This window comes from Salvelinus fontinalis, chromosome 2, assembly GCF_029448725.1.
Source record: "Salvelinus fontinalis isolate EN_2023a chromosome 2, ASM2944872v1, whole genome shotgun sequence".
Taxonomy (NCBI): Eukaryota; Metazoa; Chordata; class Actinopteri; order Salmoniformes; family Salmonidae; genus Salvelinus; species Salvelinus fontinalis.
The window spans coordinates 14,450,185-14,475,248 of record NC_074666.1 but is presented as its reverse complement, the minus strand read 5'-3'; the positions used below and the strand labels follow the sequence as shown (position 1 = coordinate 14,475,248).

General features: G+C 44.7%; 1 protein-coding gene across 9 annotated transcripts in view; it reads left to right on the top strand.

Annotated features, from left to right (window-relative positions):
- The window catches only part of mapk10 (mitogen-activated protein kinase 10), a 138,997-nt gene that overhangs the window by 30,821 nt on the left and 83,112 nt on the right, over positions 1–25,064 (top strand). For 7 of the 9 annotated variants that reach the window (XM_055864494.1, XM_055864474.1, XM_055864484.1 and 4 more), the window contains exons 2-3: positions 9,185–9,256; positions 14,580–14,749. In XM_055864494.1, coding sequence (XP_055720469.1) covers positions 9,185–9,256; positions 14,580–14,749 — 242 coding nt within the window. Of the gene's footprint in view, positions 1–9,184; positions 9,284–14,579; positions 14,750–25,064 lie in introns of all 9 variants that reach the window. The other 2 variants (XM_055864513.1, XM_055864504.1) reach the window with 2 other exon arrangements.

The window sequence follows — 25,064 nt, the reverse complement described above, 5'->3', positions numbered from 1 at the left end:
AAAAAGGCCACAGGTGAGTGAACAGGTGAGTGGAAGCTAACTTGGTAGAGAGGGGTAGAGGTGGAGGTAGAGGTGGAGGTAGAGGTAGAGGTAGAGGTGGAGGTGAAGGTAGAGGTGGAGGTGAAGGTAGAGGTGGAGGTGAAGGTAGAGGTGGAGGTGGAGGTAGAGGTGGAGGTGGAGGTAGAGGTGGAGGTGAAGGTAGAGGTGGAGGTAGAGGTAGAGGTAGAGGTGGAGGTAGAGGTGGAGGTAGAGGTGGAGGTGGAGAAGGAGGTGGAGGTGGAGGTGGAGAAGGAGGTGGAGGTGGAGGTGGAGGTAGAGGTAGAGGTAGAGGTAGACCAAGAACAAGGAGAGTATATATATATATGAAATTGGGAGCTATACTACTTTGTAACATGTTTATCTTGTATACTGTACTAGTGTAGTCTTTACTGTACTGTATGCTATTTCGTTTTATAGAACTGAAAGACAACCACCACATACGTAGTGGTAGAACACGTCTATTTACCAGACAAACAGGAAGCTGCCATTGTCCAAACGGTAGTTGAACATAATGCCAAAAGACTGCGGGAAATCCAACAACAGATGATTGAAAACCCTACCATCATCCACAACATCATAGTGAGTTTATCAACCACAGCCCGCATCCTTAGGAAACACCATCTCAGGATGAAGCACATCTACAGAGTCCCATTTGAAAGGAAATTCCCAAAGAGTGAAGGATAAACAGTACGAATATGTGCAAGTAAATAATGTTCTAGTATTACACTCTTGAAACATTAGAGACTCATTGGTGTTGCCAGTGAACTTTACTATACAGCAAATATAGTATTTACTGTCAGATTCCAGAGAATCATGGAGTTGGATGCAAGTCCCAAACCCCAGGAACTCATATTCATAGATGAGGCTGGATTCAATTTAGCGAAGAGGAGGAGGAGAGGAAGGAACATCATTGGTCAACGTGCCATCATTGAGGTACCTGGCCAGCGCGGGGGAAATGTCACCATATGTGCAGCTATGAGCCACAATGGGGTCCTCCGCCGCCATGCCACCCTTGGACCATACAACACTGCCCATCTCCTTCATTTCCTCAACACCTTGCATGACAATATTTTTCAGTCAGAGCAGAGAGGACCAGATGATACCGAGCAGCAAATGTATGTTCTAATTTGGGACAACGTGTGTTTCCATTGAAGCTGTTCAGGTCCGCAACTGGTCCCGTGACCATCCCAGCTTTACAATCCTCTATCTCCCACCATTTTCCTCACTTCTCACCCCCATCGAGGAGCTGTTTTTCAGCATAGCAGTGGAAGGTTGTACGATCACAAACCCCATGAACGTATGGCCGTTCCCCAGGCAATGGAGGAGGCTGTCGTGACATTGCCGTCCTGTCAGCGGTGAATGCGTCATGCCAGAAGATATTTCCACCTGCTGTCTGGTCAAGGAGAATATCGCCTGTGATGTTGATTCAAATCTGTGGCCGGAACAAAACAACAGATATGACTGATTTTGTTTTTCGCAAATGGAGTATTTGTTTCTTGACTGTATTTGGACAGTTTCTTTATCTATTCTGTACAATTGATGTAACATGTAGTACAAATACGCTTATTTTTCTTCCTTTGCATATGCAAAATGTATTTACTGTATGTTTGCGTTTTTTACTGTGTGTGTGCTTACAGTATGCTGTTTGACATGTATTGAGACATGTTGAAATATAAAACGAACATTTTTTGCATTTGTGTTCATGTTCCTTTCTTGTTTGAGTACACAAACAATATACCATATAACAACAACATCTTAGTCTTTACATTGAAATAGGTTCTGATAGTAGTGTTTTGAATATGTCACATTAGTGTGTTCTCGGTTGTCACTAAGTTAGATTCATTTGACGTGTGTCTCATGTGTGTTTCATTTTGAGCAGGGAGTACATGATTTTGACTGCTGTGTTTCATTTTGGAAGATGTCTGGGGTTTGGGGATGTCTGGGGTTTGGAAGATGTCTGGGGTTTGGGGATGTCTGGGGTTTGGGGTTTGGGGATGTCTGGGGTTTGGGGATGTCTGGGGTTTGGAAGATGTCTGGGGTTTGGGGATGTCTGGGGTTTGGGGATGTCTGGGGTTTGGGGATGTCTGGGGTTTGGGGATGTCTGGGGTTTGGGGATGTCTGGGGTTTGGGGATGTCTGGGGTTTGGGGATGTCTGGGGTTTGGGGATGTCTGGGGTTTGGGGATGTCTGGGGTTTGGGGATGTCTGGGGTTTGGGGATGTCTGGGGTTTGGGGATGTCTGGGGTTTGGGATGTCTGGGGTTTGGGGATGTCTGGGGTTTGGAAGATGTCTGGGGTTTGGGGAAATTGGCTAACTGTTTTGTGTTTAGAGTTTTGAATACCTTCAAATCAAATTGTATTGGTCACACACGTGTTTAGCAGATGTTATTACGGGAGTAGCGAAATTCTTGTGTTTCTAGCTCCAACTGTAATATCTAACAAGTAATATCTAACTATTTCATTCACAACAGTACACACAAATCTAAGTAAAGCAATGGAATTAAGAATATATAAATATTTGGTTCAGCAATGTCCGAGTGGCATAGACTAAGATACTGTAGAATAGTATAGAATACAGTATATTCAGTATATACTAATGAGATGAGTTTCAGGAAACGTGTGTAACAGTTGGAAAAACTCGAATAATCCAGTGGGGAAAACACTAGCTATCGTAAGTGACTGTCATTGTGACTGTCATTGTGATTGTCATTGTGACTGTCATTGTGATTGTCATTGTGACTGTCATTGTGACTGCCATTGTGATTGTCATTGTGACTACACTTGTGATTGTCATTGTGACTGCCATTGTGACTGTCATTGTGACTGTCGTTGTGACCGTCATTGTGACTACCATTGTGATTGTCATTGTGATTGCCATTGTGACTGCCATTGTGACTGTCATTGCGATTGTCATTGTGACTGCCATTGTGACTGTCATTGTGACTACCATTGTGACTGTCATTGTGACAGTCATTGCGACTACCATTGTGACTGTCATTGCGACTGTCGTTGTGACTGCCATTGTGACTGTCATTGCGACTACCATTGTGACAGTCATTGCCATCAGAGTTTTAATTTCCTATGTCTACAGATGGCTGTGATTTAGCATCTGTAGATCTACCTGCGCTGCGGTGTATCAATGTCAATGTTGACCTAGATTAAAGCAAATATTGTTCGGTGATAATAGGATGCCAGGTTAAATACACTGTTTGGACATTTTAATTCCTCTCATTCAGGCAATGTACAATTTATAACCCACTGCACGTTGTGAAATGGCTTGTGTGCTCTGTGTCACATCTACAACAACAATAGTAAAGTCCTCCTCCTCACACCTGAACACAGATATCCAGTGTCCAAAGCACAGGAATTCAGAGCATTGTATTGTATTCTATTGTATTATGTTGTGTTGTATTGTATTATGTTGTGTTGTATTGTATTATATTGTGTTGTATTGTATTATATTGTGTTGTATTGTATTATATTGTGTTGGTGTATTATATTGTATTGTATTATATTGTGTTGGTGTATTATATTGTGTTGTATTGTATTATACTGTGTTGTATTATATTGTGTTGTAATGTATTATATTGTGTTGTAATGTGTTGTAGTGTATTATATTGTGTTGTATTGTATTATACTGTGGTGTGTTATATTGTGTTGTGTTATATTGTGTTGTAGTGTATTATATAGTATTGTGTTGTATTGTGTTGTGATGCACTTCATGGAACAATACTTGCCCAGGAAAACTGTCTCATTACTTGTGATTCATAGACATAGAATGACTCTCTTTGCGTAATCTATTCATTCATAAATGTCCTCCCATTTCCATGGTGTGACACCTGCTGAAAGAACCTGGCGTTCAGGAGCTGACCCAGACACACTGTATAAGAGAGACAGAGTCATGGGAGAGTCATCCCTTTCTCATCCCTTAATTCTTACCTCACCTCCCTTCTCCTATCCCTCCCACTCCCCCCTCTCGCTTCCCCTCCCACTATCACTCCCCCCTCTCTCTTCCCCTCCCACTATCCTAAATCCCCCCTCTCTCTTCCCCTCCCCCTATAACTCCCCCCTCTCTCTTCCCCTCCCACTATCCCAAATCCCCCCTCTCTCTTCCCCTCCCCCTATCACTCCCCCCTCTCTCTTCCCCTCCCCCTATCACTTCCCCCTCTCTCTTCCCCTCCCACTATCACTCCCCCCTCTCTCTTCCCCTCCCCCTATCACTCCCCCCTCTCTCTTCCCCTCCCTCTATCACTCCCACCTCTCTCTTCCCCTCCCCCTATCACTCCCCCCTCTCTCTTCCCCTCCCCCTATCACTCCCCCCTCTCTCTTCCCCTCCCCCTATCACTCCCCCCTCTCTCTTCCCCTCCCCCTATCACTCCCCCCTCTCTCTTCCCCTCCCCCTATCACTCCCCCCTCTCTCTTCCCCTCCCCTATCACTCCCCCCTCTCTAAACCCCTCCCACTATCCCGACTCCCCCCTCTCTCTTCCCCTCCCCCTATCACTCCCCCTCTCTCTTCCCATCCCCCTGTCCCAACTCCCCCCTCTCTCTTCCCCTCCCCCTATCACTCCCCCCTCTCTCTTCCCCTCCCACTATCCCAAATCCCCCCTCTCTCTTCCCCTCCCCCTCCGACTCCCCCCTCTCTCTTCCCCTCCCCCTCCGACCCCCCCTCTCTCTTCCCCTCCCCCTCCGACTCCCCCCTCTCTCTTCCCCTCCCCCTCCGACTCCCCCTCTCTCTTCCCCTCCCCCTCCGACTCCCCCCTCTCTCTTCCCCTCCCCCTCCGACTCCCCCTCTCTCTTCCCCTCCCCCTCCGACTCCCCCCTCTCTCTTCCCCTCCCCCTCCGACCCCCCTCTCTCTTCCCCTCCCCCTCCGACTCCCCCCTCTCTCTTCCCCTCCCCCTCCGACTCCCCCCTCTACGGCAATGCGTGCATCTCAGATGGCATCCTGTTCCCTATATAGTGGTCAAAAGTAGTGCACTTTAAAGGGAATAGGGTTTCATATAGGACGCAGCCTATGTCAAGGCTCCATTCCAGATTCCTGAGATGGCTGCCCTTCAAAACACATCCTAGTGACAGAGACAATGAGGCTGTCAGGGAGAGGGGGAGTGGGGAGGGGAGAAGGACGGTAGAGGGGGAGTGAGAGGGTGGAGGAAGTGATAGTGGAAGGGGAAGAGAGAGGGGGAGTTGGGATAGTGGAAGGGGAAGAGAGAGGGGGGAGTGATAGTGTGAGGGGAAGAGAGAGGGGGGAGTGATAGAGGGAGGGGAAGAGAGAGGGGGAGTTGGGAGGGGAGAAGGACGGTTGAGGGGGAGTGAGAGGGTGGAGAAAGTGATAGTAGAAAGGGAAGAGAGAGGGGAGGTCGGGATAGTGGGAGGGGAAGAGAGAGGGGGAGTGATAGGGGGAGGGGAAGAGAGAGGGGGGATTTGGGATAGGGGGAGGGGAAGAGAGAGGGGGGAGTGATAGGGGGAGGGGAAGAGAGAGGGGGAGGGGAAGAGAGAGGGGGGAGTGATAGGGGGAGGGGAAGAGAGAGGGGGAGTTGGGATGGTGGAAGGGGAAGAGAGAGGGGGAGTGATAGTGGGAGGGGAAGAGAGAGGGGGAGTTGGGTTGTATAGGATTTGATGGCAGTAGTTATTGCTGACAAAGTAATGTGATTATGCAGCCAATTGTGGACTACTGAGAATGACAACCCTCACTATTGAGAATGACAACCCTCACTACTGAGAATGACAACCCTCACTATTGAGAATGACAACCCTCACTACAGAGAATGACAACCCTCACTAATGAGAAAGACAACCCTCACTAATGAGAATGACAACCCTCACTACTGAGAATGACAACCCTCACTATTGAGAATGACAACCCTCACTATTGAGAATGACAAACCTCACTACTGAGAATGACAACCCTCACTATTGAGAATGACAACCCTCACTATTGAGAATGACAACCCTCACTACTGAGAATGACAACCCCCACTATTGAGAATGACAACCCTCACTACTGAGAATGACAACCCTCACTATTGAGAATGACAACCCTCACTATTGAGAATGACAACCCTCACTACTGAGAATGACAACCCTCACTATTGAGAATGACAACCCTCACTACTGAGAATGACAACCCTCACTATTGAGAGTGGCAACCCTCACTATTGAGAATGACAACCCTCACTACTGAGAATGACAACCCTCACTATTGAGAATGACAACCCTCACTATTGAGAATGACAACCCTCACTACTGAGAATGACAACCCTCACTACTGAGAATGACAAGCCTCACTATTGAGAATGACAACCCTGACTACTGAGAATGACAACCCTCACTATTGAGAGTGACAACCCTCACTATTGAGAATGACAACCCTCACTACTGAGAATGACAACCCTCACTACTGAGAATGACAACCCTCACTACTGAGAATGACAACCCTCACTCCTGAGAATGACAACCCTCACTATTGAGAATGACAACCCTCACTACTGAGAATGACAACCCTCACTACTGAGATTGACAACCCTCACTATTGAGAATGACAACCCTCACTACTGAGAATGACAACCCTCACTACTGAGAATGACAACCCTCACTACTGAGAATGACAACCCTCACTACTGAGAATGACAACCCTCACTACTGAGAATGACAACCCTCACTACTGAGAATGCCACTAAGTAATATTCGAGCATCTTCCATTTTGGTAATTGGTTGGTTCTGTCTGAATGTTTCATAATGTCTGAAATATAAAGCACTTTACTGTGTTCCAAATGGTACCCTTTTCCCTATCTGGTGTACTACTTTTGACTAGGGCCCATAGGACTCTGGTCAAAAGTAGTGCACTACTGTATGTATTGAATAGGGTGCCATTTGGGACTTCGTTCTTGGTTTCCCCACAGGGGGTGAGGTGGGGGAGACAAATACGCCTACAGCATATACCAGGAAGTAATCAACATATTAGCATATTGTCTGACTCCTGAACTACACCAGCTAGCTATTCTTAGAAGGCTTTTTCTTCCGAAGAGGAACCCTTTGTATTAAATGAAATACATTTGAATCCCACTGCACTCCTCGACTGTGGATCAAAAAACTATACCCTTCAAACTGTATTTCATCAGGCCTTCAAACTGTATTTCATCAGGCCCTCAAACTGTATTTCATCAGGCCCTCAAACTGTATTTCATCAGGCCTTCAAACTGTATTTCATCAGGCCCTCAAACTGTATTTCATCAGGCCTTCAAACTGTATTTCATCAGGCCCTCAAACTGTATTTCATCAGGCCTTCAAACTGTATTTCATCAGGCCCTCGAACTGTATTTCATCAGGCCTTCAAACTGTATTTCATCAGGCCCTCGAACTATATTTCATCAGGCCCTCAAACTGTATTTCATCAGGCCTTCAAACTGTATTTCATCAGGCCCTCAAACTATATTTCATCAGGCCCTCAAACTGTATTTCATCAGGCCTTCAAACTGTATTTCATCAGGCCTTCAAACTGTATTTCATCAAGCCCTCGAACTGTATTTCATCAGGCCCTCGAACTATATTTCATCAGGCCCTCAAACTGTATTTCATCAGGCCCTCAAACTGTATTTCATCAGGCCTTCAAACTGTATTTCATCAGGCCTTCAAACTGTATTTCATCAGGCCCTCAAACTGTATTTCATCAGGCCCTCAAACTGTATTTCATCAGGCCCTCAAACTGTATTTCATCAGGCCCTCAAACTGTATTTAATCAGTCCATCTCAGATCGTTTTCTGACTGCTCATGTCTCCTGTACAGTAGTCATGATCCATTATGCTAGATCAAGGTATAGGAGTAATCCAGACATTTATTTATTTATTTTTGTCTTGCTGCCAGACATGAAAATGTACCCCTGAGAACCCTAGAACTGCTGGGGCCAAGTCTTTCTGTCTGAATATTTTTATACTGTGCATTGTCTTTATTTCTGAAAAGAGTTCCTACAATATGTTTCAGTACTCGTCATCTGAGCCGGAGCTCATCTCATATGCATTCAGATCTTAAGTTATTTATTTACCGCAGTGTGAAATATTGAACCTGCCTGTTTATGAGTGTAGTACTGCTGCACTTTATTTTCATTGCTATATGGCCCGTTGGTGGAGGTGGTGTAGTAGTGGGTTGGGAACAGGGACAGGTCTGGAGCTGCTTGGCTTTCTTGGGGGTCTGGTGGTCTGTTAAATGGTTCATTGTGGTGATCAATCAATGAATGTTCACAAACCTCAGGGACTGAGCTGTAAGCTACGTCAGTCAGTCAATATAGTCAACAGTCAGTCAATAAGTTGTTGAGGTCATCTGGGGTGTAGCTGTAGTCTTTACTTTTTGGAAGGCTCAGTATCTACAATACGACCCAGACAAGCTCCACCACATTCCCATAGAAACCTTAGGTAGCAACCACTCTCTGATCTCTAACCTCTGACCTCTGATCTCAAACCTCTGATCTCTAGCCTCTAAACTCTAACCTCTAACCTATCTATAGTAGATGGCTGTACAGCTAAAACAGATCTGTGACCAGCTGTCTAAATATTCAGTCTCTAGAAAGGCCCTCCTCTCCCTTGCAACCTCTGTTCCAGGTTCTTGCTGTAAGAATGTGTTCTCAGACAACCTGCCCAGTAGTGAATAAAGAAATAAACCTCCAATCTCTAGTCTCTAATCTCTAGCTTCTAATCTCTAAACTCTAAACTCTCATTTCTGATCTCTAGACTCTAACCTCTAGCCTCTAACCTCTAACCTCAGCCTCTAACCTCTAGCCTCTAACGTCTAATCTCTAGCTTCTAATCTCTAAACTCTAATTTCTGATCTCTAGACTCTAATCTCTAGCCTCTAACCTCTAACCTCTAGCCTCTAACTTCTAATCTCTAGACTCTAACCTCTAACCTCTAGCCTCTAACCTCTAACTTCTAATCTCTAGACTCTAAACTCTAGACTCTAGACTCTAACCTCTAGCCTCTTGCCTCTAACCTCTAACCTCTAACTTCTAATCTCTAGACTCTAAACTCTAGACTCTAACCTCTAAACTCTAATCTCCAGACTCTAAACTCTAGGCTCTAATCTCTAGCCTCTAACCTCTAGCCTCTAACCTTTAGCCTCTAGCCTCTAATCTCTAGCCTCTCTCTGTTTGTGTCTTGCAGGTATTTATGAGGAGGGATTTCTTCTATTACTGCAGTGAACCTGTCCTGGATGTGAAAATAGCCTTTTGTCAGGTGTGTGTTCCTTACAGGTAAAATAAGGTACAGTATTCATACACTTCCATTTCCTCTTCATTAGCTCTGTCTGTTCTGTGTCTAAGATGAAGACCGTTCTGGTAGCCTGCCCCTGGCCTATACTTTATGTGTTGTAGCTTGTACGGCTTGGGCTCAATTCCATTTCATTTTAATCAATTCAGGAAGTAAACTGCCATTCCAATTCCAAATGTCTTCTTAAATTGACTGAATTTAAATGGAAATGACCCCAACCCTGAGTTGGGTACAACATTTACAGAATGGGACAAGGCTTCCTCAATGATGCTATTGAATATGAACGACAGAAACAAAAATGCACATGATTGAAACGGATTACCGGATTAACTATGTATACTTGTGATTCTAACCTGTGGCTTCATATCGTAAATTGCTTCCAGCAGTATGAAATACTAATCATATTGACCCTTTGGTAAACATAATACACTTCACACTTCTTTAGTTTTTTTTGGCCTAATTGTTTACTGCATCACTCCCTGATCAAGAAAATGGAAATATAAATTAGATCATCTATAATTAGAGCTAAGATGCTCCAGTCTATTGTAGGGTAGGATGGATGGCAGGGTGGAAGGAAGGAAGGAAGGAAGGAAGGAAAGATGGATGGAAGGAAGGAAGGAAGGATGGATGGATGGATGGATGATGGATGGATGATGGATGGAGGGAGGGAGGGAGGGAGGGAGGGAGGGAGGGAGGGAGGGAGGGCTGGATGGATGGATGGAAGGAAGGAAGGAAGGAAGGAAGGATGGCTGGAAGGAAGGAAAGATGGCTGGAAGGAAAGAAGGATGGATGGAAGGATGGAAGGAAGAATGGATAGTTGGATGGCAGGATGGAAGGAAGGATGGAAGGAAGGATGGATGGATGAAGGGTGGATGGATAAAAAGATGGAAGGAAGGAAGGAAGGAAGGAAGGAAGGAAGGAAGGAAGGAAGGATGGATGGATGGATGGATGGATGGATGGATGGAAGGAAGGAAAGATGGATGGATGATGGAAGGATGGATGGATGGATGGATGGATGGATGGATGGAAGGAAGGAAGGATGGATGGATGGATGGATGGAAGGAAGGAAGGATGGATGGATGGATGGAATAATGGATGGATGGATAGATGGATGGATGGATGGATGGATGGATGGATGGATGGAAGGAAGGAAGGATGGATGGATGGATGGATGGATGGATGGATGGAAGGAAGGAAGGAAGGATAGAAGGAAGGATGGATGGATGGATGGACGGATGGATGGATGGATGGATTGAAGGAAGGAAGGAAGGATAGAAGGAAGGAAAGATGGATGGATGATGGAAGGAAGGATGGATGGATGGATAGATGGATGGATGGATGGATGGAAGGAAGGAAGGATGGATGGATGGAAGGAAGGAAGGAAGGAAGGGAGGGAGGATGGGAGGATGGATGGATGGATGGAAGGAAGGATGGATGGATGGAAGGATGGAAGAATAGATGGAAAGATAAATCTTTGGGATGTACAGAGCCTTCATAAAGTATTCATTCCCCTTAACCTATGATGTTACATTACAGCCTGAATTCAAAATTCATTAAATGTATTTGTTTTCTCACCCATCTACACACAATACCCCATAATGACAAAGTGAAAACATGTTTTTAGAAATGTTTGCAAATGTATTAAAAATGAAATACAGAAATATCACATTGACATAAGTGTTCACACCCCTCCGTCAGTGCATGTTAAAATCACCTTTGTCATCAATTACAGCTGTGAGTCTTTCTGGGTAAGTCTCTTAGAGCTTTGCACACCTGGATTGTACAATATTTGCTAATTATTAAAACAATAAATTCAAGCTCTGTCAAGTTGGTTGTTGATCATTTTTCAAGTCTAGCCATAGATTTTCAAGACGATTTAAGTCGAAACTGTAACTACGCCACTCAGGAACATTCAATGTCGTCTTGGTAAGCGACTCCAGTGTAGATTTGGCCTTGTGTTTTAGGTTATTGTCCTGCTGAAAGGTGAATTCATCTCCCAGTGTCTGGTGGAAAGCAGACTGGACCATGTTTTCCTCTAGGGTATTGCCCGTGCTTAGCTCCATTCCATTTATTTTTTATCTAGAAAAACTCCCCAGTCCACAACAAATGCAAGCATACCCATAACATGATGCAGCCACCAGTATGCTTGAAAATATGAGGAGTGGTACTCAGAAATGTGTTGTATTTGCCCCAAAAATAACACTTTGTATTCAGGACAAAATGTGAATTGCTTTGCAAAATGTTTTGCAGTTTTACTTTAGTGCATCCTGTGCAGAAACAGGATGCAGATTTTGGAATATTTTTTATTCTGTACAGGCTTCCTTCTTTTCGCTCTGTCAATTAGGTTAGTATTGTGGAGGAACTAAAATGTTGTTGATCCATCCTCAGTTTTCTCCTTTCACAGCCATTAAACTCTGGAACTGTTTTAAAGACACAATTGGCCTTATGGTGAAATCCTTGAATGGTTTCCTTCCTCTCCGGCTACTGAGTTAGGAAGGACACCTGTATATTTGTAGTGATGGGGTGTATTGATACACCATCCAAAGTGTAATTAATAACTTCACCATGCTCAAAGGGATATTTTATGTCTGCTTGTTTATTTGTACCCATCTAACAATAGGTGTCCTTCTTTGCGAGGCATTGGACACCTCCCTGGTCTTTGTGGTTGATTCTGTGCTTGAAATTCACTGCTCGACTGAAGGACCTTACAGATAATTTGTATGTATTGGGTATAGAGATGAGGTAGTCAATTAAGATCATGTTAAACACTATTATTGCACACAGAGAGAGTCCATGCAACTTATGATGTGACTTGTTAAGCACATTTTTACTCTGGAACTTATTTAGGCATCGCCATAGCAAAAAGGTTGAATACTTATTGACTCAAGACATTTCCACTTTTAATTTGATTAATTCCAAAACATTTCTAAAAACATAATTCCACTTTGACTTTAAGGGGTATTGTGTGTAGGCCAGTGACACACCATCACCATTTTAAATTCAGGCTGTAACACAACAAAATGTGGAAAAAGTCAAGAGGCGTGAATACTTTCTGAAGGCGCTGTTATCTGTCTTTAATAAAAGCTGTCTAGAACCACCCCACTAAATTCAATAAACAATTGCAATTACTGGAGATCTTTGTTAATTATGATCTATTTAATTGTCAGTCGGCTGTTGAAAAACAGACCTCTTGATAGAACTGGACAGTCTAGAGCAGGGCTCTTCAACCTCTCCAGGAACAGGCTCTGGTCTGGACTGCCTGCAGATAGCAGGGCTCTTCAACCTCTCCAGGAACAGGCTCTGGTCTGGACTGCCTGCAGATAGCAGGGCTCTTCAATCTCTCCAGGAACAGGTTCTGGTCTGGACTGACTGTAGATAGCAGGGCTCTTCAACCTCTCCAGGAACAGGCTCTGGTCTGGACTGCCTGCAGATAGCAGGGCTCTTCAATCTCTCCAGGAACAGGTTCTGGTCTGGACTGCCTGCAGATAGCAGGGCTCTTCAACCTCTCCAGGAACAGGTTCTGGTCTGGACTGCCTGCAGATAGCAGGGCTCTTCAACCTCTCCAGGAACAGGCTCTGGTCTGGACTGCCTGCAGATAGCAGGGCTCTTCAATCTCTCCAGGAACAGGTTCTGGTCTGGACTGACTATAGATAGCAGGGCTCTTCAACCTCTCCGGGAACAGGTTCTGGTCTGGACTGACTGTAGATAGCAGGGCTCTTCAACCTCTCCAGGAACAGGTTCTGGTCTGGACTGACTGCAGATAGCAGGGCTCTTCAATCTCTCCAGGAACAGGTTCTGGTCTGGACTGACTGCAGATAGCAGGGCTCTTCAATCTCTCCAGGAACAGGTTCTGGTCTGGACTGACTGTAGATAGCAGGGCTCTTCAACCTCTCCAGGAACAGGTTCTGGTCTGGACTGACTGTAGATAGCAGGGCTCTTCAACCTCTCCAGGAACAGGTTCTGGTCTGGACTGACTGCAGATAGCAGGGCTCTTCAACCTCTCCAGGAACAGGTTCTGGTCTGGACTGACTGTAGATAGCAGGGCTCTTCAACCTCTCCAGGAACAGGCTCTGGTCTGGACTGACTGCAGATAGCAGGGCTCTTCATCCTCTCCAGGAACAGGTTCTGGTCTGGACTGACTGCAGATAGCAGGGCTCTTCAACCTCTCCAGGAACAGGTTCTGGTCTGGACTGACTGCAGATAGCAGGGCTCTTCAACCTCTCCAGGAACAGGTTCTGGTCTGGACTGACTGCAGATAGCAGGGCTCTTCAACCTCTCCAGGAACAGGTTCTGGTCTGGACTGACTGCAGATAGCAGGGCTCTTCATCCTCTCCAGGAACAGGCTCTGGTCTGGACTGACTGCAGATCTCTCCAGGAGGAACATGCTCTGGTCTGGACTTACTCCAGATCTCCCCAGGAGGAACAGGCTCTGGTCTGGACTGACTGCAGATCTCTCCAGGAGGAACATGCTCTGGTCTGGACTTACTCCAGATCTCCCCAGGAGGAACAGGCTCTGGTCTGGACTTACTCCAGATCATCTTGCTATAGTCTTATTCTCTTCAGAAAATGCATCCAAATGACAGCCTATATCCTATATAGTGTTCTACTTCTGTCCATAGGTCTCTGTTCAAAAGTAGTGCACTATATAGGTATTAGGGTGCTATTTGGGATGCATGTATAATATGCATAGACATAGAATGAATGCACTATATCTCTGTGGTGCTGTACTATACTAGTCTCTTATTCAACATGGAATATATTTGGCTTATGTATGCATGTTTGGACAGTCAGTTACTAGACTGGGCTGGACATGTACATGGAGTAATGTGTGTGTCCTGTGTGGCAATTTGAGACACTACCATGTTGCATCCCTGTCCTGCCCGGTTTATGTCTCCCTGTTAGTTCTGGATAGCCGATACGTCCCCACTCTCATGCAAACCCTTTGTCCACAGAATACCGAACAGGCATGTTTTGTTTCTATAGTTTTCTGTAAACTGTCGTTTTAGAAAACTCAAGAGTGAAGGAAGTGGAATGAATAAGAATATCTTATTATGAAGTTTGGAAATTAGACATGCCAATGACAGCGGACACAGAATATGTGATGTATGCTTTAATGTTGCAGGCATATTGTACTGTAGTCAACATGCATTGTTAATGGGACTAGTTCTAAATGGTATTTTGAATGAATAAAATGAATAAAATAACTTTAGCAATGCAACTGGTGTTTTAGAGCCAGTCCCAGAGGTGAAAGTGACATCACTGACCTTTTTGTTTTGTCTGTCTACTGCAGGGTTTTGGTAAACAATTGGATGTGTCATATATCGGCAAACACTACAACATGTCTAAAAGCAAAGTGGACAACCAGTTCTACAGCGTGGAAGTAGGAGATTCCACCTTCACAGTTCTCAAACGCTACCAGAATCTAAAACCCATCGGTTCTGGAGCTCAGGGAATTGTCTGGTGAGTACTGGAACACTGCTTTTTACACTCGTTATATTGTTCTGAAGGAAAATAAATGAACTGTTGAATGTATTATTATTGGGTTTCAGTATGATGACAGTGTGCAGATATGGATTGTTTATAGTGAAATGAATGAAATGTTAAAGAGAGTATTCCACTGCATAACGTCATATTTGGTTTCTGTATAATGTACTGGCAGATATTGACTGGTTTGATTGACTTGTGTGGTCTTAGCATCATAAATACAAATAAACAAAATATTTCACTGGGCGGTATCAGTGATTGACACTTTGTGGAAATCCTGGCAGTTTTTCAGAATACCAAATTGGGTGCTTAGTCTAGAAAGAACCAGTTTGGTCATGATGAGCTGTCTGATACATTCTGAAGCTCAGTAGGAACCAGGAAATCATTAACATTCACCTCACGGCAGCTCTGTCAGCAGCTCAGGAATGAAAAGACTGTGCTCTACCCTTGGAAAAAGGGAGATCAATGGAGATTTCCATTCCAACACTTTGTCAACGTCATTCTGCCTTGGTCCGTCTGTCTTTCCCCTGGAATCAGGCAAGAGCCCCCCCCACCCCCCCCCCCTGGATGTAACCTCCCGTTCACTCCCATGGCCTCCTTCCCATAGCGATTGTGTACACTTACAAAAGGGAAATGGGTGAGTTGTAGGAATGCTGTAACCGTAGAAATATAACTAATAGAACGGTTGGAAATAGAACTACTAGACCGGGCATCCCCTTTTTTTTATGTCAATCCTGCTCTAGTAACTCTGTTTCTTTGGATAGTAAACAGGAAATTCTAATTCATCTGGTTCATTCACAGAGTAACAGGATTTGGTGTTTCAAGTTGTGTCCCACGGCAACAGTATTAACACCACAAAAAGACAAATCCTCCTGAGAGAAAATAAAGGTTGTCATAGGGCTCTGGTCAAAAGTAGTGCACTATATAGGGTACCATTTGGGAAGCAGGCATAGGCTACGATAATACAGGCTTTTAAATAAATACTGTTGAATATAGGGTATACTGTTGTTGTCCTGCCTCCAGTCAGACTGCAAATAACAGAGAGAAAGACGTATCATGAAATCAACATCATTATGCATTCTGTTATATAATCAGATTCAGGAGATGTTCCCCTGTACACTGAGACAATGTTCTCGCTGTGAGAGAGAGACCTGGGCTTGTATTCCAAGAGCGTCTCAGAGTTGGGATAGTAATCTAGCATCAGCTCCCCCTTGTCAATGTAATTGTATTCATTGTGCTCTAAAAGGAATCCTAACTGATCCTAAATCAGTACCTCTGAGATGCTTTGTGAATACGAGCCCTGGTCTTGTATTCAAAGATATAGTATCAGCTCCCCCCTTGTCAATGTAATTGTATTTCTTCTGATCTAAAAGGCAAACTGATCCTAGATCAGCACGACCCCTGCACTACGGTGTGGTTAAGACTATCTATGGTTGTCCTCTTGTCATTCAGATCTGTGTATCTTGTCTCTTGTGTCCTGTAGCATGGTCAGAGAGCTTTCAGACAGAGACACCGTGGTCAGAGAGCTTTCAGACAGAGACACCATGGTCAGAGTCACCATGGTCAGAGAGCTTTCAGACATAGACACCATGGTCAGAGAGCTTTCAGACAGAGACACCATGGTCAGAGAGCTTTCAGACAGAGACACCATGGTCAGAGAGCTTTCAGACAGAGACTCCATGGTCAGAGAGCTTTCAGACAGAGACTCCATGGTCAGAGAGCTTTCAGACAGAGACACCGTGGTCAGAGAGCTTTCAGACAGAGACACCGTGGTCAGAGAGCTTTCAGACAGAGACACCATGGTCAGAGAGCTTTCAGACAGAGACAGCATGGTCAGAGAGCTTTCAGACAGAGACACCGTGGTCAGAGACACCATGGTCAGGGAGCTTTCAGACAGAGACACCGTGGTCAGGGAGCTTTCAGACAGAGACACCATGGTCAGAGAGCTTTCAGACAGAGACACCGTGGTCAGAGAGCTTTCAGACAGAGACAGCATGGTCAGAGAGCTTTCAGACAGAGACAGCATGGTCAGAGAGCTTTCAGACAGAGACAGCATGGTCAGAGAGCTTTCAGACAGAGACACCATGGTCAGAGACACCATGGTCAGAGAGCTTTCAGACAGAGACTCCATGGTCAGAGACACCATGGTCAGAGACACCGTGGTCAGAGAGCTTTCAGACAGAGACACCGTGGTCAGAGAGCTTTCAGACAGAGACACCATGGTCAGAGACACCATGGTCAGAGACACCGTGGTCAGAGAGCTTTCAGACAGAGACACCGTGGTCAGAGAGCTTTCAGACAGAGACACCGTGGTCAGAGAGCTTTCAGACAGAGACACCATGGTCAGAGACACCATGGTCAGAGAGCTTTCAGACAGAGTCACCGTGGTCAGAGAGCTTTCAGACAGAGTCACCGTGGTCAGAGAGCTTTCAGACAGAGCTCCACCTTAGGATGCATCAGCAGATTGGGCTAGTGGTGATGACATCACACAGCCCTCATAGTGATGGTTTTCTAAGGTCCCTATTGGCTCCAAGCTTTCCATTAACATTCTACTGCTGTTTCTATGGCTACACCGCCCACCTTCTTTCTTCATAGAAAGACACAGTGCCTTCAGAAAGTATTCAAACCCTTTGACTTTTTCCACGTTTTGTTACGTTACAGCCTCATTCTAAAATGTATACAATCATTTTTTTTGCCTCATCAATCTACACAATACCCCGTAATGACAAAGCATAAACAGATTTTTATACATTTGTACACATTTATTAAAAAAACAAAAACAGAAATACCTTATTTACATACAGTGCCAGTTAAAAGTTTGGACGCACCTACTCATTCAATGCATTTTCTTAATTTTTTTAACTATTTTCTACATTCTAGAATAATAGTGAAAACATCACAACTATGAAGTAATACATGGAAACCCCCCAAAATACCTCCCCAGTTCAAATGCTAGTCTTTATATTGTTGACTCTTTTCTTTACAACACAAGGTTTGTAGATATTGTTTTGAATGTCAATATAGAAATGATGAAGGAAAGCTCTCTCGGCCGACTACAATGTATTCCAAGATATTGATTATTCTGAGATGTGCTGTAGCTGAATATTCTTGTTAGTCTGTCGGTTCCTCTGTCTGTTCCCCTCTCGGTTCCCCTGTCGGTTCCCTTGTCGGTTCCCCTGTCGGTTCCTCTGTGAGTTCGTATGACGGACACTAACATTGTAGAGGATTTGTACGTCTGGGGGCCTGGTGTCTGAATAGTATTGTAACGGCCTAATATTCCTCATACGTCTGGCGGCCTTCTAGCTTGATAAATAGCTTCTATTCTGCTGTGATGAGATTGTGCGGAGTCAGCATAGGGTGTAGACACACACACACACACACACACACACACACACACACACACACACACACACACACACACACACACACACACACACACACACACACACACACACACACACACACACACACACACACACACACACACACACACACCCACTGTTGACACAAAGCATCCTCCGTACAAATAGCTTCCTGGTGGAAATATTCCTATAATCCCCAGGGAACGGTGACTGTTGGCCATTAAAGTTGAATTATCTCTAGCACATAGACTATAAGACCCTCTAACTGAACTGGAGAGAGGAGGAGGGGGAGAGGAGGGGGGCAGAGGGAGGGTAGGAGGGGGAGAGGAGGGAGAGGGTAGGACCTGTAAGACCTGATATGATGGTTGGTATGATGGTTGATATGATGGTTGGTATGATGGTTGGTATGATGGTTGGAATGATGGTTAGAATGATGGTTAGAATGATGGTTGGTATGATGGTTGGTATGATGGTTGGTATGATCGTTGGTATGATCGTTGGTATGATGGTTGGTATGATGGTTAGAATGATGGTTAGAATGATGGTTGGTATGATGGTTGGTATGATGGTTGGTATGATCGTTGGTATGATGTTTGGTATGATGGTTAGAATGATGGTTGGTATGATGGTTGGTATGATGGTTGATATGATGGTTGGTATGATGGTTGGTATGATGTTTGGTATAATGGTTGGTATGATGGTTAGAATGATGGTTGATATGATGGTTAGAATGATGGTTGATATGATGGTTGGTATGATGTATCTGGAGGCTGTTCTGACAGGAGCCTTGGGGTCAGTCAGGGGAATCTGGAGGCTGTTCTGACAGGAGCCTTGGGGTCAGGGGAATCTGGAGGCTGTTCTGACAGGAGCCTCGGGGTCAGGGGAATCTGGAGGCTGTTCTGACAGGAGCCTTGGGGTCAGTCAGGGGAATCTGGAGGCTGTTCTGACAGGAGCCTTGGGGTCAGTCAGGGGAATCTACCACTGCTACTGAAACTACAACTGACACAGGTCCTAAAAGGTTACTGACTGGTTACAGGTTACTTGACGTTGTGTCTGTGTGTCTGTGTGTGTGTCTCTGTGTGTGTGTGTGTGTGTGTGTGTGTGTGTGTGTGTGTGTGTGTGTGTGTGTGTGTGTGTGTGTGTGTGTGTGTCGATGGCTAAAATGTAGTGACAGCGTCTCATGAAAACACTAGTTTGTCTGTATGACTATCATGCTTCCTCCCTATACCCAGGAGGCATTTCATGGAGGATTGTGGGTAAATTCCTTGTAATCCTGAATGAGTTTTTAACAGATGTTGTTAAAGCACTATTGTATTTTTCAAGTGCCCAGATGACAGATTATGAGATGTTTTCATGAACATCATGAAACATAATCATGTGAATCATTGTGTTGTTTTAGCATAGCATTGTGTTCTATTAGCTAAGGATTGTGTTGTTTTAGCATAGCATTGTGTTCTATTAGCTAAGGATTGTGTTGTTTTAGCATAGCATTGTGTTCTATTAGCTAAGGATTGTGTTGTTTTAGCATATCATTGTGTTCTAATAGCTAAGGATTGTGTTGTTTTAGCATAGCATTGTGTTCTATTAGCTAAGGATTGTGTTGTTTTAGCATAGCATTGTGTTCTATTAGCTAAGGATTGTGTTGTTTTAGCATAGCATTGTGTTCTATTAGCTAAGGATTGTGTTGTATTAGCATAGCATTGTGTTCTATTAGCTAAGGATTGTGTTGTATTAGCATAGCATTGTGTTCTATTAGCTAAGGATTGTGTTGTATTAGCATAGCATTGTGTTCTATTAGCTAAGGATTGTGTTGTATTAGCATAGCATTGTGTGGTATTAATCAAATCAAATCAATTTATATAGCCCTTCTTACATCAGCTGATATCTCAAAGTGCTGTACAGAAACCCAGCCTAAAACCCCAAACAGCAAGCAATGCAGGTGTAGAAGCACGGTGGCTAGGAAAAACTCCCTAGAAAGGCCAAAACCTAGGAAGAAACCTAGAGAAGAACCAGGCTAGGAGGGGTGGCCAGTCCTCTTCTGGCTGTGCCGGGTGGAGATTATAACAGAACATGGCCAAGATGTTCAAATGTTCATAAATGACCAGCATGGTTAAATAATAATAATCACAGTAGTTGTCGAGGGTGCAGCAAGTCAGCACCTCAGGAGTAAATGTCAGATGGCTTTTTATAGCCGATCATTAAGAGCATCTCTACCGCTCCTGCGGTCTTTAGAGAGTTGAAAACAGCAGGTCTGGGACAGGTAGCACGTCCGGTGAACAGGTCAGGGTTCCATAGCCGCAGGCAGAACAGTTGAAACTGGAGCAGCAGCACGGCCAGGTGGACTGGGGACAGCAAGGAGTCATCAGGCCAGGTAGTCCTGAGGTTTGGTCCGAGGGCTCAGGTCCTCCAAGAGAGAGAAAGAAAGAGAGAAAGAGAGAATTAGAGAGAGCATACTTAAATTCACACAGGACACCGGATAAGGCAGGAGAAGTACTCCAGATATAACAAACTGACCCTAGCCCCCCGACACATAAACTACTGCAGCATAAATACTGGAGGCTGAGACAGGAGCGGGCAGGATACACTGTGGCCCCATCCGATGATACCCCCGGACAGAGCCAAACAGGAAGTATATAACCCCACCCACTTTGCCAAAGCACAGCCCCCACACCACTAGAGGGATATCTTCAACCACCAACTTACCATCCTGAGACAAGGCCGAGTATAGCCCACAAAGATCTCCACCACAGCACAAACCAAGGGGGGGCGCCAACCCAGACAGGAAGATCACGTCAGTGACTCAACCCACTCAAGTGACGCACCCCTCCTAGGGACGGCATGAAAGAGCACCAGTAAGCCAGTGACTCAGCCCCTGTAATAGGGTTAGTGGCAGAGAATCCCAGTGGAGAGAGGGGAACCGGCCAGGCAGAGACATCAAGGGCGTTTTTTTGCTCCAGAGCCTTTCCGTTCACCTTCACACTCCTGGGCCAGACTACACTCAATCATATGACCCACTGAAGAGATGAGTCTTCAGTAAAGACTTAAAAGTTGAGAGCGAGTCTGCGTCTCTCACATGGGTAGGCAGACCAAACCACAAAAATGGAGATCTATAGGAGAAAGCCCTGCCTCTGTAACGATTATCGTCGGGAGAAGGAGAGGAGGACCAAAGTGCAGCGTGGTACATATCCATAATACTTTTAATCAAGAATGAATACACGAACAAAAACAACAAAACGACCAACGAACAGTTCTGACAGGTGCAACAAACACTAACCAGAAAATAACCACCCACACCCAAAAGTGGGAAAACAGGCTACCTAAGTTTGGCTCTCAATCAGAGACAACGATAGACAGCTGCCTCTGATTGAGAACCATACCAGGCCAAACACATAGAAATATAAAACCTAGACCTACAACATAGAATACCCACCCACATCACACCCTGACCAAACTAAAAATAGAAACATACAAAGCAATCTACGGTCAGGGCGTGACAGCCTCCAGCTGTTTGCTTAGAAATTCTAGGGACAATTAGGAGGCCTGCGTCTTGTGACCGTAGCGTACGTGTAGGTATGTACGGCAGGACCAAATCGGAAAGATAGGTAGGAGCAAGCCCATGTAATGCTTTGTAGGTTAGCAGTAAAACCTTGAAATCAGCCCTTGCCTTAACAGGAAGCCAGTGTAAGGAGGCTAGCACTGGAGTAATATGATCACATTTTTTGGTTCTAGTCAGGATTCTAGCATCCGTATTTAGCTCTAACTGAAGTTTATTTAGTGCTTTATCTGGGTAGCCGGAAAGTAGAGCATTGCAGTAGTCTAACCTAGAAGTAACAAAAGCATGGATACATTTTTCTGCATCATTTTTGGACAGAAAGTTATTAGCATAGCATTGCATTGCTATTAGCATAGCATTGTGTCATATTAGATAACCATTGTGTTGTGTCAGCTAAGCATTGTGTGGCATTAGCATAGCATTGTGTCATATTAGATAACCATTGTGTTGTATTAGCTAAGGATTGTGTGGTATTAGCATAGTATTGTATCATATTAGATAATCATTGTGTTGTATTAGCTAAGGATTGTGTTTTATTAGCATAGCATTGTATCATATTAGATAATCATTATGTTGTATTAGCTAAACATTGTTTTCATTTTACGGTCAGACAGCATAGCATCTGTCCCAGTAGCCTTTCCAATCCTGTATTTCAGGAGGCTGCCTGCTGCTGTTGCATTGTTAATGAGCACAAACATGTTTTCCTGAGCTGAGCCAGAGACAGGAGAGAGAGACAGGAGAGAGAGAGAGAGAGACAGGAGAGAGAGAGAGAGAGAGAGAGAGAGAGAGAGAGAGAGAGAGAGAGAAGGGTGGGGGTATATGGATAGAGAGGGGGCGGTATAGGGAGGGGAGAGGGAGAAGGAGAGAGGGAGAAGGAGATGGAGAAAAAGAGAGAGAGGGGCGGTATAGAGAGAGAGAGAGAGAGAGAGAAGGGTGGGGGTATATGGATAGAGAGGGGGCGGTATAGGGATGGGAGAGGGAGAAGGAGAGAGGGAGAAGGAGATGGAGAAAAAGAGAGAGGGGCGGTATAGAGAGAGAGAGAGAGAGAGAGAGAGAGAGAGAGGGTGCGGGGTTTCGGGAGAGAGAGAGATAGAGAGGGCGAGAGGGGCTAGAGAGAGAGAGATAGGGATAGAGAGGGGGGTATAGGGAGGAGAGTGAGGGAGAAGGAGAGGGAGAAGGAGAGAGAGGGGGTTATAGGGAGAGAGAGAGACAGAGAGAGGGGGTTATAGGGAGAGAGAGAGAGAGAGGGAGAGAGGGAGGGAGTATCGGGAGAGAGAGATAGAGAGAGAGGGAGTAGAGAGAGAGAGAGGGATAGAGAGAGAGAAGGGGGGTATAGGGATAGAGAGGAGGGTTTAGGGAGGAGAGAGAGAGGGAGAAGGAGAGAGGGAGAGGGAGAAGGAGAGAGAGAGAGAGAGAGAGAGGGGGGTTATAGGGAGAGAGAGAGACAGAGAGAGGGGGTTATAGGGAGAGAGAGAGAGAGAGAGGGAGAGAGGGAGGGAGTATCGGGAGAGAGAGATAGAGAGAGAGGGAGAGAGGGGGTAGAGAGAGAGAGAGAGGGATAGAGAGAGAGAAGGGGGGTATAGGGATAGAGAGGAGGGTTTAGGGAGGAGAGAGAGAGGGAGAAGGAGAGAGGGAGAGGGAGAAGGAGAGAGAGAGAGAGAGAGGGGGGGTTATAGGGAGAGGGAGAGAGAGAGACAGAGAGGGGTGGTTATAGAGAGAGGGAGAGAGGGGGTATCGAGAAAGGGAGAGAGAGAGAGAGAGGGGGGGTTATAGGGAGAGGGAGAAAGAAAGAAAGAGAGAGAGGGGGGTTATAGGGAGAGGGAGAGAGAGAGACTAAGAGGAGGGGTTATAGAGAGAGGGAGAGAGGGGGTATCGAGAAAGGGAGAGAGAGAGAGAGAGAGAAATGTATGGTGGTTCTTTCTTTAAAAGTTACATCTTATGCCGTGACCGTTAGTGGTAGATGGTGTCATTCTGTCATTGCACCACACTATCACAAAGGGGGAGTTAGAACGCTGATCTATCTCTATCGGTAGTCTAAACTATGGCAATCAATTCAGTCTGACAGTCTCTCTTCTCTGGCACTAGAGTCCTGCATCAGGCAACAATAAAAAAACATGTCAGTGGTCCTGGAGTTAAGAGAGAACTTGGGTAAATACAAAGGGGGAATTTCACTTTACATTTTCGAAAAATAGGCACAGTGGGATTTTGGTTTCTCTCCCTCTAAAAACAGAATTAAATAATTGTAAATAACAAGCAAAAATTTACAAATTAGTAAGAATGTCTCACCCCATGTTCAAGAATGGCCTTTTTCCCTTTATTCAGATTACAACCGCTCACTTTCGGGTTAGTTGAAAAAAATGATCTACAGAATATCATTATTTTTTAAACAAGCCATAGAAAGTTGGTTGCAATTTCAGTTTAATCAACCAGAAAAGACAGAAGTAAGGAACTTATCTGTCGGCCCTACGTTAAAGACCAAAATTGGTTAAAGAAAATTGTGATAAATAAAAATATATACCAGTTTCATTTAAAGACGAAAAAATTGACAACTGTGCCATATAGATTGCAAAATAGTTGGGAAGAGATTCGATGTACCGATTCCATAGCACATGCTTTATGAATTGACACACATTTGTCTATTTATTATAACCTACGGCAGGCCTAAAACCTATGGGTTTAACCTTCTGAATTAATGATTATATTGAAGATAGAAGCCACCTCTTCATGAGTTCCAAGAGCCGATCTGTTATCCAGCGATTATTATTACTATTACTGAATTACAGAGCATGGGGACTGGTCTTGATAAATCAATCAGATTTTTATTTACAGTTCTCCCGACCGGTCCCGTTGTACAGCGCCATATTTTCCTAACTGAAACTCTTAATTAAATCGCTTTAGCCGTGATTGTAAAATGAATCAGCCGATGCATTGGTCCAGAGCCAGGTGGTATTGGCGGAGAGTCACGTCATTGGCTGAGAGTCAGAAGGCATTGGCGGAGAGTCAGGCGAAGAATGAGGCGTTGAAGAGGGGGCGAGGAATGAGCTGCAGTCACAATCTATGCCAGGCTCAACCTGTGAGCTCTGGAACTCCACCTTCTGTTTGTGGACTCTGAAAACAACATGTCCTTGTAGAAAATATGGCACATGGTTTATGAATTGACACCCAATTTTCCGTTCCTCCTGAAAGCGATAATATTAAAAACAGTCAAATGCATTCTCTCCGTCGCCCACACAGCACTTTAAACATTTGGATAATAAACCATTTAAAGGCTGACATTGGTTGATTTTAATACTTCTGACAGCCAAAATTCTAACTCCACCCATAACTTTTGAACTTTTAAAAATTCCCAGAAGGCATGGATTATTATAACCTACTG